This window comes from Asterias amurensis, chromosome 18 (assembly GCF_032118995.1).
Source record: "Asterias amurensis chromosome 18, ASM3211899v1".
NCBI lineage: Eukaryota > Metazoa > Echinodermata > Asteroidea > Forcipulatida > Asteriidae > Asterias > Asterias amurensis.
In genome coordinates this window covers 10,039,298-10,055,304 of record NC_092665.1, presented here as the reverse complement: position 1 = coordinate 10,055,304, position 16,007 = coordinate 10,039,298, and the positions used below count along the sequence as shown (strand labels likewise).

Genomic DNA, 16,007 nt, shown 5'->3' with positions numbered 1-16,007 from the left:
TACATTTGTATTAATACCATTTTAAATTTTTAATGTGTTTGTAGTTGCTGGACACCTCTGAAAAGCATAGTTTCACTGAGAGGTTTCCCCAGGGTAAAAATAAATAAATAAATAAATAAATAAATAAATAAATAAATAAATAAATAAATAAATAAATAAATAAATAAATAAATAAATAAATAAATAAATAAACAAATAGATAAATAAATAAATTGAGGGCGCAAGACGTGCTTCAACATCGCTCCTGTTTATTTTGGTGAAATTGCGTTTTATCAGCCGTTTTTGGCAACGAGTGTCAGTGACTGACAATTCTCCTAGTAGGGTAGGGTAGGTGACATACATCAAATCTTGAGTGCAGTTTGAACAATATTGGTGGTTCTGAGGCCTGGTGCCTCAGAATTTCGTATTTGAGAAAGGCCGGGAAGACGGCCATTTTGATTTATGGGTCAGCTCAATAGGCCCAACACTGTGAGGTTTAACACGAGATCAATGGAAAGCCGCGTCACGCCCAAAGAAATCCATACAGCTGTACAGAAAGAGCTTCAATCGGTCGCAACATTGAAATGCATTGCTGAACTAGAAAATGGCTGGTTTAACGTGTCCTTTGACAACGAGAAAGACTGCGTCCAACTAGCTAATAGAGGTATGATTCTCCAGAAGCAACTTATCCAATGTGAAAGGGCGAATATACAGAACAGTGCAGTAATTTACATCAAGGTTCCGGACGAGATGAGCGATCAGATAGTGTTAAATGCTATCTCACCTTACGGCACAGTGGCCAACATCAGGAGACAACACCACGTTTTCAACGAAGATATAGAGACCGGTGTCCGAAGCTGTCTGGTAAAAAAGCGGTACCAAGTTATGTGAAAGTCGGTGGGTTCACTTTACCAGTCCGATACAGAGGGCAGCAAAGAACGTGTAAGATATGTGAAGAACCCGGCCATCTTGCAAGAGACTGCCCAGCAAGAGGGAGATGTTTCGTATGCGGGAGTTATAGCCACCAAGCAAATTGGCATAGAACAAATGACAAGTACAACAATACGACGGATGAGTCTGACCAGGAAGACAACCGAGACACAGAAAGCACTCAGGTGATATATGTACCAAGGGAAAGACCAACAAACTCCGACCATGAAGAACAGAACCATGACGACGAGGAAGCAGACGTAACGGACAAAGCCACTACTGAAACCAAAGAAACTGAACCTGAACCTGAACCCCCAAAGGCTACCATGAACAAGAAATCCTTCGCTGAAGCTGCCTCCAAATCAGGTCAAACAAAAGAAAATGGAAAGTCAAGTCGTCCTCCATCATTTTGGGATGATGCTGTTGAAACAGGAAGTGTCAAAGTGACACTCAAGGCAAAACCATCAAAATCGATGAAAAGAAAATCACCAGAAGAGAACCAGAGTACAAGCACAAGCAACAAGATGTCCAGAGATGACAGATATGAAGCTCCGAACAAGAAAACACATCCGAACCCGAGTTAACATCCCAAGGGAAGCAATTTGAGATAAACAGACCGGAAAGGAAAACTACAACAAAATACAGATCCAGAGACAGTCGTGAAGGAGTCAACTATGACGACGGTAAATCGGACAACTCTCCTATGGACGAGGATGAAACAGACCAAGATGGATTCGTCGTTTACACTAGAGGAGGAGTACGAAGAAGAAGGAAAAAAAGAACCTCGTGGTCACGGAAAACAACGGACACACATTCTGACTCGCAACCATCTACAAGCAAGAGTAATGACAAGCAAGAACACACCAGTCGGCCCAGTCAGCCAAGTACTCCAAGAGGAAGGGGAAGGGGGAGACCAGTTGAAAAGGTGTAAATACCCTCATCACCAATACGAACATGAACTGGTTAAATATACATTTACTGGTGTTTATGTCTCTATTATCCATTGCTTCACTAAATGTCAATGGATTAAGGAATGATCTGAAAAGAAATGTTCTTTTTGATTTTTTATGTCGCCGGAAATTTGGTCTCATTCTTCTGCAAGAGACCCACAGTGAATTAAACGATGAAGTTGTGTGGGACAAGCAGTGGCAAGGCAAAATGTTCTTTAGTCATGGAAATAGACAATCTAGAGGAGTAGCAATTCTAACTTCTCACAAGGTCAGTCTAAATGTTACCAATATTACACGTGACGATGAAGGTAGATTTATTAAAGCTCAAGTTGACTGGAACAAAAATACATTTTGCATTGCTTCTGTCTATGCCCCCAACCAGATTAACCAACGTACTCAGTTTTTCGATAATCTTAGCGACCAAATCACTAGTGTAGACGATTGGATTATAGGAGGGGATTTTAACTGTAACCTTGATAATCCAATTAGAGATGGTAGTAAAATTGTTTTAACTAACGTACTTCAAGAAAAAGACCTGGTTGATTCCTGGCGTACCATTCATCCAGATAAAGAAGGTTACACTCATTATCATAAAGGATGCAATCAAGCCAGTAGAATTGATTATCTGTTTATTTCGTCAAATCTATTGAATAATGTTAATGAGGTCTCTGTTATTCCCAGTGGTCTGTCTGATCATCAAGTTACAGGTCTTAAATTGTGTAATATTGACACCCCTCACGGCCAAGGCAGATGGATTTGCAATAATAGTCTGCTGAAAGACAAAGATTGCAACTTCAGGGTTGTTACCTTTGGAGTTATTGGAGAACACAAAGGTATAATTATGACAAGGTGTCTGACTGGTGGGAAAGTGGGAAATTTAGAACAAAGGAAATTATTCGGGACTTTGGAAAAGAAAAAGCCTCTGATAAAAAACGTCACTTCGTTCACTTACAGAAACGCCATGTGTATTTACCGAGTAAGGGCTTAAACTGTGACACTGATGCTATTAATGAAATTGAAACTGAGCTTAAAATCTATGAGACTAATGAGTGGAAAAAAGCCCAAATTAGAATCCGCAACACTGTAAAAGATGAAGGCGAAAAAGCTTCTAAATATTTCCTCAACCTGGAAAAGCAGCAAGTAAATAATGCGAAAATCGACAAATTACACACCAACGATGGTAGTAATGCTAATCAGTCAGACTCTGTGTTGAACTGTGCCAATGTGTTCTATAGTAATTTATATAAGGCAGAAACCAAACAAATTCCTGAAGAGATTCAGTCTAACCTTGATTGTGAAATTACAGCCGACGAAGTTAGGAAAGCTATTTTTCAGATGAACAAAAATAAGTCCCCAGGGCAGGATGGTCTGACTGTAGAATTCTATCAAACCTATTGGGATGTTATTAGCACAGATTTGATTGATGTTTATAATGATTGTCTTAACAAAGGTACAATGTGTAACTCTATGAATTCCGCTTTGATTAGACTCTTTTATAAAAATGTGGGCGATAGATACGAATTGAAAAACTGGCGTCCCATTAGTCTGCACAACGTGGATTATAAAATCCTGGCTAAGTGATCACAAACAGATTGAAACTAATCATGCCCATTATTATCGGCGAAGAGCAAACTTGTGGGGTAACCTCTAGAAATATTCAAGAGAATATTATGCTTTTACGAGATGTTATTGATTTTGCTAACTGGAATAATTTACAAGCTTGTCTTCTAAGTATAGATCAAGAAAAAGCTTTCGATCGTATTAGCTGGGTTTATATGTTTACTGTTATGGACAGAATGGGTATCCCACCGCAATTGATTAAGTGGATCAAAGTTCTTTACAGTAATCCTTATTGTAGTATTATCCTGAACAATTTTATTGGCGCTCCCGTTAAGGTTGAACGAGGGATACGACAAGGGTGCCCATTATCTCCTTTGTTGTACTCCATTTGTGCGGAGGGGTTAGCCTCCTTAGTCAGAAGTAGTTGTAAACTTAAAGGTATTGTTCCCCCTAATGGGGAATGCAGTGTTCGTTTAATCCAACATGCTAACGACACTAATATATTTGTTAATGACAATAAGGAATTCGATGTAATTCAGAACATTCTCAACGTGTATTGTAAAGGTAGCGGTTCTAAACTTAATGTTGATAAATCTAAAGGTCTTTGGTTAGGGAACTGGAGAAGTAGAACTGATAGCCCTGGTAGTTTCAGATTTGTTAAGAAGCTTAAAATTCTCGGTATCGTATTTGGGACTGACATTACGCCTGAAGACAATTGGGGTCCCAGAATTAACCAAATTAGCTCTACTCTTGACAAATGGTCCAAACGTCACCTCAATTTAAATGGTAAAGTAGTTATTGTGAACAATTTGATAGGAGCAGGGATTAACTATTTGGGAAGCGTGCTTGAATGTCCCAACTACTGGATCAAAAAGATGAATGATCGTATTTGGACATTTTTTTGGAGTGGGAAAATGGAGAAAATCAAGAGAAATACCATCATAGGTCCCCCAAAATTGGGGGAATGGGCCTTTTGGATATTGAGAGTAAATTAATGAGTCTTAAGCTTCGATGGTTAGTTCGGTACCCATCCTCTGAAGGTAAATGGAAAGTGTATTTTGATTACTGGTTGAAATGTGCCGGAGCAGACGATCATTTAGAATGGTACATATTTGCTAACATTCGTAAGAATCTTCAAATCACCCCGTTTTACCATGAACTTATCGTTGCTTTTGGGAAGCCATGGAAGTTCCACTGTGGAATAATGTCAAGGTTACTAGGGATGAATCACTTTTAAAGAGCCCTCTTCTAAAATCTGTGGGTTGTTATAATGTGGGTGATGTTGTCAGACACGGAGAACTATTTTCCTTTCATGATATTGCCAGAGCATGTCAAATTAAACATATTAATGCTGGTAGAATTTTGAAGAGAATTGAAAAACACATAGATTATACGTTAATCAATGAGAAAAGAGAAGGACCGGCGGTGCACACAAGTAACTGGCTTGCCATTTGTGATCATCAAAGCAAAACTGTTCCTATTTGTGAAACTAATGTGAAGTCTAATTATATGAACTGCATAATGTGTAAATTTGTTTCTCCCAAGGTGCAAGTTAAATGGAAACACATTTTTCACCTAGGACAAGACTTACCTTGGGCTTCAGTTTGGATGAATAATTGGAAAAATGGGTTAATGGATCCGGATGACAAACAGTTTATGTACAAACTTAGACATAGAATTCTACCAACTAAAGACGTTTTGCTGAAAATAGGTGTCTTTAAAGAACTAACATGCCCGCTTTGTAACGTTACCAATGAAACTCACGAACATATCTTTATTTATTGTACCCACACGTGGGAGGCTTGGATCTTTGTGGAAAGACTGCTCAGAAAATATACTGGTAACAAACACTATTACTTGAATGACTCTAATAGAATTCTTGGTTATAATTTAGAACCAGTTCAGGCTATTGTCGTAGCTAAACTGCTCAGACTGATCTGGAATATAAGATGCAAAAAGGTGTTCAACAGTTATTCCAGACCAGCAGAAATTGACATAATCATTCAGTTAAAAAAATCCTTGAAATACTTTCTCCGTATGGAAAAGACCAGATTGAGCCCAGAATCTTTTGAAACTATTTACACTAGAAATAATGCGTTGTGTTTCACTGTTAATGATGATGTCAATTTCGATTACTAAATGCTTTTCTCACCAAAGGCCGTCACCGTGTTCCTTTTTATGACCTTTTTGTTTATTTATTTTTGTTTTATTAACCTTGATTGTCTAAAATAATTTCTACACATTGTTTTTCTCGATCACCGTGATTAGGTCACGCTAAAATGTATATATAAATATTTATGTCTCTTGTTCTTGTTTGTATGTTATCAATTTTAATTTCTATGTATTACAACCCGTAGCTCATTTAATCTGTTATATAATAGCAGTATGTATTGGAGCTTGTTGTATTGATGTTATGCTGTTGCTGATAATTGTTGTTGAATAAACGGAGTAGTATAACTCCACATCAAGAGAAATAAAAAATAATTAAAAACAAATTAACTTTGTTTAGCAGTGTTGAGTATATTAATAGATTGCGCAAAAACCGATTTGCGAAATGTTGTGATTTTAACATAAAGTAGGTCACTTCATTTGAAAGAGCAATCATATCAGAAAACACCTGGTATTTTTTAAATAAACGTGAACTGTAATTCTCACCTTGTGTTGCGTTGTCAAAGATCCGCAGTTCGGACTTGTTACTCTTACCGCCCATGTGGTAGTTTCCTACATTGCCAGAGTCCCATCGCACCCAGGCAGTGTTCGCTAAATAAAAAAAATAAAAAAAAAAAAAAAAAAAAACATTTACAAGTAGACGTTGGGAGTTTGTTCCGTGTTTTTATGCTTAGAATAAACACTTTTAAAAAATCATTATTTGCTTGTCTGATTTAGTTGGTATTATTTTAAGATAGAGGACTCTTGATCTTTGACAGGCCCTTTTATCATTTTAGTGTGCCCAAAAACCTTAGCCTGGTCTTCATTCTGATAATAAATCTAAAGGAAATTTTTAAACAGAAATAAAGATAAACATGGAGTCAAGATAACCCTTGTCTAAACTTTACTTCTCAAAGGGTTTATAACTGAAAAGAAATTGAATGTCGGGTGTGTTTTTGTTGAGATACTATAGTCCCACTTCTTTGACCCGGAAGTTAAGGTCAACATTGGGTTACGGTTACCTGAAGCTAATCTCCAATGCTCAATGTACATAAAACTTAAAAAGGTAGACCCGGAAGAAAAGGTCAACTCGGGGTCACGGTAACCAAGGCTAATCTCCTACGCCCAAGGAGTCTAAAACTGGATCGCAAAATCGCCCGTGTACTTCTTGAGGTATGGTGCTGCAAATATTTACTATTTAAATATTCAAAAAGCTGCTTTGTATTGTTTTGCTTCTATTAAGTGCTTCTAAGATTATAAGTTGGTCTGAATTAAAGATTGAAGACCCGTGATTTTTGACAGGCCTCCTTTTCACTTAAGTGGGCCTAGAAACCTGAACCTTAATGTTTAGTCATTCAAATTCATTTTGGGGCAGTCAATTCTGGAATTTGTGCAATCTAAAAAACGCTTAGTTACGAATGTTAAAGGCATGTGGTTCACCTTGTGGCACTTGAACCAATATGGCCTTTTAATGTATAAGAGGGTTCCCCAACACCCTGTGCATTTTTTAAGTGTCTTTTAGTGGTTTATCTAATATTTTTGTTTTCTTATTGTCGTCTTCTTATATAATGTTCCTTTGTACCCCGCGGTGGTGCAATTTTTGTGTTTTTTATCTGTGCTATTTTTTTCAATATTGTTATCTTGTAATGCCACATTATTCAGCTTCGTGCTGCCAGTTGGTTTTTTAATAAAAATGAATGAATAAATGAATGAATCTCAAGAAGGACGCAGCCAATTTCTTTTCAGATATAGATCTTTTGGGCATTGGAGATTGAACTTACATTATCGTGACCCAATGTTGACCTTTACTTCCGGGTCAACCGGAGGTTGGACAATATCTGAAGAAGAACGCAGCCAATTATCAATTGAAGATTACACTTAGATTACCGTGACCTCTTGTGTACCTTTACTTCCGGGTTATCCGGAAGTTGGACCGTGTCTTAAGAAGTACACAGCCAATTATCAATGTCTTTTCAGCTTAATACCTTTCGAGCATTGAATATTAGCTTAAGATTACCGTTACCTATGTTGACTTTTACTTCCGGGTCAACTGGAGATGGGCCCATATCTCAAGAACTACGCAGCCAGTTATCAATTAGTTTTCAGATATAATATATCCTTTGAGTATTGAAGATTGAACTTGGGCTAACATGACCCCATGTTGACCTTTTTTCCGGGTTAACTGGAAGTGGAACATTATCTCAAACATACACACTTTATTTTCAATTTCTTTCTGATTTAACCTTTTTTTCTTTTAACATTGAAGCCTAGTCTAAGGTTACCGTGACATATGTTGACCTTTTTCCAGGTCAACCGGATCTTGGACCATATCTCAAGAATTACGCAGCCAATTAACATTTTCTTTTTAGATAAAGACCCATTGGGCATTTAATATTGAACTTATGTTCCGGGTCGACCGGAAGTTGGATCATATCCCAAGCACTTCACATCCGATTTACATTTTTTAAAGTAAAAAATCGCTATGAACATGAAAGGTCAGGCAAGGGTTACCATGACCCCATCTCTTTTCAGTTGTAGAATCTTTCAGCATTAAATATTAGCCTTGGTTTGACATGACCCACTAGTCAACTCAACTTCTTGTTCAACCGGAAGCTGGACCATAACTCAATAAGTACACAAACGATTTGTTAAATGTATTTTAGTTCAATACTAGGATTCAAACTGCCTCTAGCTACCGGGCAACCTCGGTAGTCTAGTTGGTAAGACACTGCTCTAGAATTGCAAGGGTCGTGGGTTCGAATGCCACCCGAGTAACATGCCTTTGATATTTTTTCACGGGACTCGGGAAAGTACTGAGTATACAGTGCTAACACACATCGGTCTATGGTTAAAAAACCAACCAAAATATAGGTTTTCTCGGTCAAAATCGGCAAATGAGCAGCCAATTTCATTTTCAGGCGCTCGAATTAAAGCTATTTTGCCTCACCGGTTTTTACTGCGTTTCAAATTCAGAATTCGTTCATTCAATTTCGTTTTGAGGCATTCAAGTTCCTAGCACACTCATTCTTTTTCATGACACACAATCATCATTCAATTTAGCAAAGCTGGTTCGACTAGAGATTTTGCTGATTTAATCTTTTTCAATTTCGTAAAGAGGCAATCAATTTCGCTCACCGAGGATTAAAAAAAGTACGACTGAAGAAATACGAATAAACAGATAAACTGTATAAGGCAAACCGTTTCGTACCTTCACAGGTTCAAGATGGGATGCTCCCTTCAAAAAGGCGAAGTCGAGTTGAACACTACAATCAATCTTTCAAAATATGAAAATTTATTTTCTTTATTTAATGTTTCCAGTAGACTTGACCTTGGGCCCCATAAGGGTTGTTTTCTTCTTTATTTTTGCGGGAGGCCTTCAATGGTTAACTGACCAAGACCTGACATTTGAGTGTGTTTGAATGTTTTTTTGAAGTTTTTAAAAAATGTTTTTCCAGTTGTTGTTTTTTGTAAATATTCACCAACCATCTGTTGGCGTGCCAGACATCTTGGCATATTATGTTTAAGAGTGCCAAAACATTAACCGCATGCCTTTAACATTCGTATAAGGAAACAACAAGTTAACCAAGCGTTTTTAAGACTGCACAAATATCAGAATTGACTGCCTCAAAATGAAATTGAATGACTAAACACACGCCTCAAAAACACTCCTGCGAATTTGAATGCAGCTTCGATGAATTGTTAAATTGAATGATTATTTTGTTAAATCGAATGACCTAAAAGTAGATTTGACTGTCTTAAAATGAAATCGAGTTAAAAGGGCTGCTCATTTTCCGAAATTGACAGGAGAAAACCTATATTAATGTCTAGCTTTTGAATTTGCAAAAATATGCAGGGAGGAAGCAATACTTTGGTCCAGTCTCAATCAGTTCCACAACGTTTTTTTCTATTTACTTATTGTTTACGGTAACGATATTTACAATAACTGTCGTTTACTTTCGACAAATGAACTTACGATTTTGCGGAGATTGTGATTCAATCACCGTGCCCACGCAGCCTTCCCCGCCGTCCTGGTCACCCTGTGCCCAGTCTGGGCCACGAACGACTCGCAGCCCCTTGAACATCTCACGTAGATTTCTCTGTCAGTAAATCTGCAGGTTTTAAAACGGAAAAACCGTTAATAATAGGGGCGGTATTTGTATATCTCTTCTTATATTTTTATATTTTTGGGGCGGTGGGACTTCCATAATATTTTCCCCATGTACAGTAGCGGCATGGGATTGCAGCCATCGTTGACGATGCTACCTCGTTTTTTCTTCTGACAAAAGACAAGCTAAAAAATGGTTTTGAAATTGTATTTTGAGAATAGTTTGTAAAACTTATAGTGGGTTAAAGTGATGAAACACATACCAAAAACTCATGCAACTGTGGTGAGTAAAGAGACCACAAATTCAAGGATTTCGAGTTGAGCGAAGAACTGCCTCGGGGTGCGCCAAACCTTTACCTTTTTATAGCTCAATACATGGCAGAAATTGGATGATGGGCGGGGAACATCCACAAACGATTGGACACGAAGGAACACGTGATGCATTACATCATAAGAATACACAAAAGAAGCCCCGCCCATAGGTGCGGCTGATGGCATAAATTACTCATCGGTGGTATTTTCCAGAGTGTCGCAATCGGGGAATTCCGAACATAAGACAAGATGGCGAAATGTCCAGGTTCCACAAAGTTCGGCTTTATTTCTTTTGTTGTGTTGGAAAGTGAAAGGCTACCACTTTTGACACTAAGCTGTGTTTTGGGGGCTTGTCTGCCTGATGCAACAGCACAATAAGTCCAACGCTTAACATGAGACTCACCGCGTATATAATGTTTAGGCCTATTGCACACGTTCATGTATTTGTTTTTCGTAAGAATCGGAGAATCCACAACAATAGTAAAAAACACATACAATTTGCGCGGTTTGTTTTCATCATACCTCCGACTAAGTTTCTGAACATCCATTTTATGAAAAGAGAAACATATGGAAGTCAGTCCAATGCGAAGTTTTATGGAGGGGGCGTGGGGGGGGGGGGTCTACCAATCACCGGGATTTACTCCGGTGGTTTAAACTCAATTGCTTGGCATTGACTTCAATCATTAGTTTTGAGATTGGCCATGTGTATGATCGATTCTTTTTATTTGAACGATTGATCCTCAAAACAAAGGAATGTTTAACTTTATTTTAGAACCGGTTTAAGTAATCCAACTTGTTCAGGCATTAGTTGACATAAAAACGGCAGTCGGATTATGTTAATCTGTAACACCCTTGCTCTAATGTTGAATGCAAACATGCAATTTACGAGGAAATCAATGATACGCTGCCAGAGTAAAAGTGATAATTGCTGTGACTCGCACCGCCATGTTGTTTAATAACAAGGGCATGTGTGTATGAATAATTTAAGACACCTCCTGAATTTAACACAATGAGTTTGACTCTGCTGTATGATGTGTACATTTAGTTATCATTTTCTGATCAAAGTGCCATTTAACTCGTTAAATATAAAATGTGGATATTCATTTTAGGTACAAAGGAGAATAAGGAAGAAAAAGGGGGACATCAGTTGATATTGTTGACATTTTTGGGCTGGTCAATTTCCGTTATGGCAGAACAATTTTCCCCGTTTGACCAATATCCATGCATCACGTTATGGACACATTTTCAGGTCAGTGCGACTATAGATTCCTGTTCACACTGCCCAGACTCCGGGTAAGATGTTTAACAGTATATACGGAAGTATATTGACCCCGACTGCTCGTATAAATACTGACCTTAGAATGCGTCAGGCGTTTGCAGTAAAACTTGGTATTAATGCATTTAAAACGCCATGTTTACGTGATATCGGACCATATTCTCAGTCTATGATTATATTTAAATCTCTCAATCGTTCAAGCTTTGAAGAAAGTGTGGGGTTTGTTCAAAATTTAACACGGGATTCAGGTGATACAAACGCATCCCAAAACATCAATGAGGCCAAAATGAATATTTCGCCCCTAAACTCAAAAGCAGTGGACACTATTGGTAATTACTCAAAATAATTATCATCATAAAACCTTACTTGATTACGAGTAAAGGGGAGAGGTTGATGGTATAAAACATTGTGAGAAACAGCTCCCTCTGAAGTGACGTAGTTTTCGAGAAAGAAGTAATTTTCAACGAATTCGATTTCAAGACATCAAGTTTAGCATTAATTTGAGGTCTCGAAATCAAGCATTAGAAAGCACACAACTTCTTTCATTATTATCTCGCAAATTCGGTGACCGATTGAGCTCAAATTTTTACAGGTTTTTTATTTTATGCATATGTTGAGACACACCAACTGTGAAGACTAGTCTTTGACAATTACCAATAGTGTCCAGTGTCTTTAAAGAGTATGAGCCGTTGGTTTTATTCTCTACAATTATAGTTGGTGTTTGTTGGTGCTATTGTGGCTTTCCCCTTTTCACATGGACACATTTTTTTAATGTATTGCCGTGGTGAAATCAATAACTTCTTGGAAACGCTACCATGTTGTTTATGAACATACACCTTTGGTAATTGTCAAAGACCAGTTTTCTCACTTGGTGTATCCCAACAAACTATGCAACAAACCTGCGAAAATTTGGGCTCAATTGGTCATCGAATTTGCAAGAGAATAACAACAGAAAAACACCCTTATTGCATTACTTTGTGTGCTTTCAGATGCATGATAAAAGGCTTCAGCTGAAGTATTACCTCTTTCTCAAAAACTATGTTACTCCCTTGCTCGTTACCAATTAGTACGTTTTAAAGTCACCTGGAAGTGGTATTTTTTCAAAATAAAGCTTTTGTCACTAATATATGTGTTTTGATGAGTGGAATGTGAATAAACAGTTAACTAAGGTTTTAAAAAATCAGTTCTTATGTTATTTACAAATTTAAGAGTAGACCCCGACCCGAGAGAGCGCTGTTCGTGACGTCAATCGAGGCAGACTTTGCCTGTAATGCGTAGAGTAAACACAATTGCAAAATACATGTACGGACCAAGTCGTGAGTTTGTACGTTTCAAAACAATTTTTTTTGTTTTTTCCGGCAATGCCGACCAGGTGTATTGCTGCTGAATGCAGAAAAACACTTTTTGAAATGTACCAACTCACGACTTGGACGTACATGTACTTTGCACGTGTGTTTACTATACGCATTGCAGGCAAAGTCTGCCTCGATTGACGTCACAAAAGTGGTAGGCGGAGTCAGCCCACCAAACAACTTTATATATTTTTTAAACATATAAATCGTGACAAACAATTACTAAAAAAATTGTTTTATTGTTCGTAAGCATATTATACTCTTATGTTTGAAAGATTTTTTTTTTATATTTCCAGGTGACTTTAAGCTAACAATTATTTTGAGTATTTACCAATAGTCTCAAGTGCCTTTAAATGATAAGGGAACATTTGGATGGAGAAAAAAGACATCACTTGAATTCGACCAATGCCACATCCTTTGTAAAGTTAGTCATTGGTGACAAATGGATACAGTAACCATTCTATGAGTAAATGTATTCCGAATTGTGAGTCAGAATATAGAGCGATACATTGTTACACTATATATAATAGCAATAATTACAAAGACACATGTGTTTTTTTTCCCAAGTAGTGCTTAAAATTCAACAGAAAGGGTAACACATTGTGTCCCCACGCACCCACCCTGGAAACACTCATTTTTGAAGTTGTTGACTAAACCACTGCTATAGCTGAAATTGGACGTACAACATGGCTGATATAATCATTGTAATTTTGAGCATGATTACCCACAAAGTGAATTCGTAGTGCGATATCACCAAACAAATCAAATGATAACTTTTCTTACAAATAAGATACAATGGTGAAAAAAGAGGGACTTCATTGAGTATTAATTTGACATGATTTTAATAACATTTTGCTTGTAAATGTTTCTGCTATAAGACTGAGAGTATGTTGTCTATAAAAAACCTTATCCCTTATTGACCTATGCACCAAAACGTTACGACACATTGCCAGGGGTCGATTTCACAAAGAGTTATACACTCTAAGAAAAAAATACCCAATGTTGCGTAAAATTTTACTCTTTGTGGTGTTCAAAAGGGAACATGGTCGTTTGGAGGGTAAAACGGTACGCAACAGGGTTTGCGTCGTAATTTACTCAATTTCTGTGTAAAACGGCTACCCAACTATGCGTCAAATTTGTAACCCAACTTTGTTGTGTCAAAATGTACCGAACAACCGACTACCCATTTACTCAGTAGTTGAGCACCATAACCCCAAGTGTTGAGTAAAAAAGAAGTAGTGCATTTTGGCAGCAAAACGGACACTGCTAAAAAATTAAAAAAGCCATATATTGAATTGGACTGGACAGTATAATTTCCGATTAATATATGGTTATCACAACCCTATAACCACCTTGCATAAAACGACCGGAGTGTTTGTGTACATTCAGGGGGTGAAAACGAAAACAAAGTTCTCGCGAGCAAACTATAAGTAACAATCTCTTTTTAGAAGCGGTGTTGGCTCTCAAAAGAGCCGTTTGGTTTTGCCAAACCTGTTATTGACGAAATTGAAGCTGCTATCTACGTATTTCCTGGTGATGCATTTCTCACTTCAACAGACTGTTGTACCTCAAACATAATGCCAAAATTCTCTCAACTGTGGTTAAATGAACATCAGAACATCAACGACCTGCAACGACCCCCATCCACCTTTGATTGTGACTTGTGCCTGCGACTTGTATACGTCCGTGTGTAATGTGCACGTTGCATTATGGGTAAAATGGTTTCCACGAGGAGCAGTTTACCCAATTACGTGCAACATTTTACCACAAAAAAGAGCATGTCCTCCTTTTTTTAGTACGTCGCAAGGTAAACTTGACCCTGTGGCGAGGAAAATGTGTTTTTGTACCCATAAGTTGCTTTCACTGGCGAATTTTTGTATGCAACTTAAAAAGGTACAAATTACCTTCTCGAGAGTACTGGCCAAAAAGCCACATAGCCCAACATTGCGTAAGAAGTTACTCAACTTTCGTACCCAGCACATTTACTCAGCAAGTTTGTACACTTCTTTTTTAGAGTGTAGGACTAGTCCTAAGAGATATCAAAAACGTACAGCTAGTCCTAAGTTAGGACTAGTAACTCGTCCTTCCTCAAGATAACACTAGTCCTAACTCTTTGTGAAATCCACCCCTGGTCAGTTAGACGACCCAATATCTGCTCACATTGCCCAATAGTTTAAGTGTATTGTGTAATAACAGCTATAGCCTACGGAGTATACCTATTTTTGCCCAGATTTGGTCTGGCGTTTTAGGCCCAATCTGACAAGGAACGTAAAGGGCCGTTTTCACTCGAACCTGTCTGTATATAAATCCCATTCGTAGTCTATGTTTGTATTTAAATTTGTTTAAGCTTTGAAGTGAGTGAAGATTGTCTCAAAATTAATACGAGGATTGGTACAAGTCCAATCACTGAGAGCAAAATGAAGATTTCACTGGCAAAGAGCATGAGCACAACACAACTTGATAGTGAGTTTCAGTATTATATGTAATCATGATACAAGAACAAGAGAAAAGATTGCTGGATGTCCGGCTAAGCCATAGAAACTAGGGTTGGGTTGAAAGACAAGGGGTGCACCATGAAGGACCAATGCAGAAATAATGGGAAAAGGTGTAGGCCTAGGCTAAGGTCGGGGACCGATGTAAAATCCAAAAAGTAAAATCCAAATTTCTGCTAGTAGAAAGGAAATTTGGGTTGTCTACTTTTCGACCGCCAGTCACTGGCAAAAAGTAAAATCCAAATTTCTGCTAGTAGAAAGGAAATTTGAGTTGTCTCCTTTTCGACCGCCAGTCACTGGCAAAAAGTAAATTCCAAATTTCTGCCAGCAGAAAATGAAGATTTTGAAAAAAATGGTTTTACCTGAAAGTAAATTCTCATTTTCTACTTTCAAAAAATTTGATAATTGCGTTGTCCACTTTTGGTCCTCCATAGTTGTACCTCTAGTGGTGGGGCGCACGGGCTTCCCCAGGAAAGCCTTGCCTCCTATATTAATGACTTATTTAATTGCCTTATTTGCTTGCTATATAGAGAACATGACTTTAAACATAATGAAAGGGCTGATGTGAATTTGAGTTGGTGCACATTCCATTGTTTGGTCTCGTGCTTTTGTAGACACATTTTGTTTGTCAAAATGCAACACTCAAGTGAATAAAACCCTGTAAGCCCACACTCTCTTTCATCCCATGTAATTGTGTCCTTAATTAAATTGGTTTATTTACATTATTATTATAATAATTGTGAACATTATAATAACTTATTATTGTAATTCTGGTAATGAAACCTAGAATGAAAAGACAAGCCTGAACCCTGAGGAAACCTGTACACAAAGGTGCTTGTTGATACGAACCAGAAACATTAACCCATACTCCCAAGAGTTAGTATTCTGGGTTATTTTACGTTC

General features: G+C 37.7%; 1 protein-coding gene across 1 annotated transcript in view; it reads right to left on the bottom strand.

Moving 5' to 3' along the window:
• Positions 1–10,024, bottom strand: part of LOC139950629 (E3 ubiquitin-protein ligase MIB2-like) — a 31,346-nt gene extending 21,322 nt beyond the window's left edge. The window contains exons 1-3 of the mRNA XM_071949406.1: positions 9,936–10,024; positions 9,541–9,676; positions 6,075–6,179 (exon numbers count right to left, since the gene is read on the bottom strand). Coding sequence (XP_071805507.1) covers positions 6,075–6,179; positions 9,541–9,649 — 214 coding nt within the window. The 5' untranslated portion in view covers positions 9,650–9,676; positions 9,936–10,024. The remainder of the gene's footprint in view (positions 1–6,074; positions 6,180–9,540; positions 9,677–9,935) is intronic.
• Positions 10,025–16,007: the final 5,983 nt, after the last annotated feature.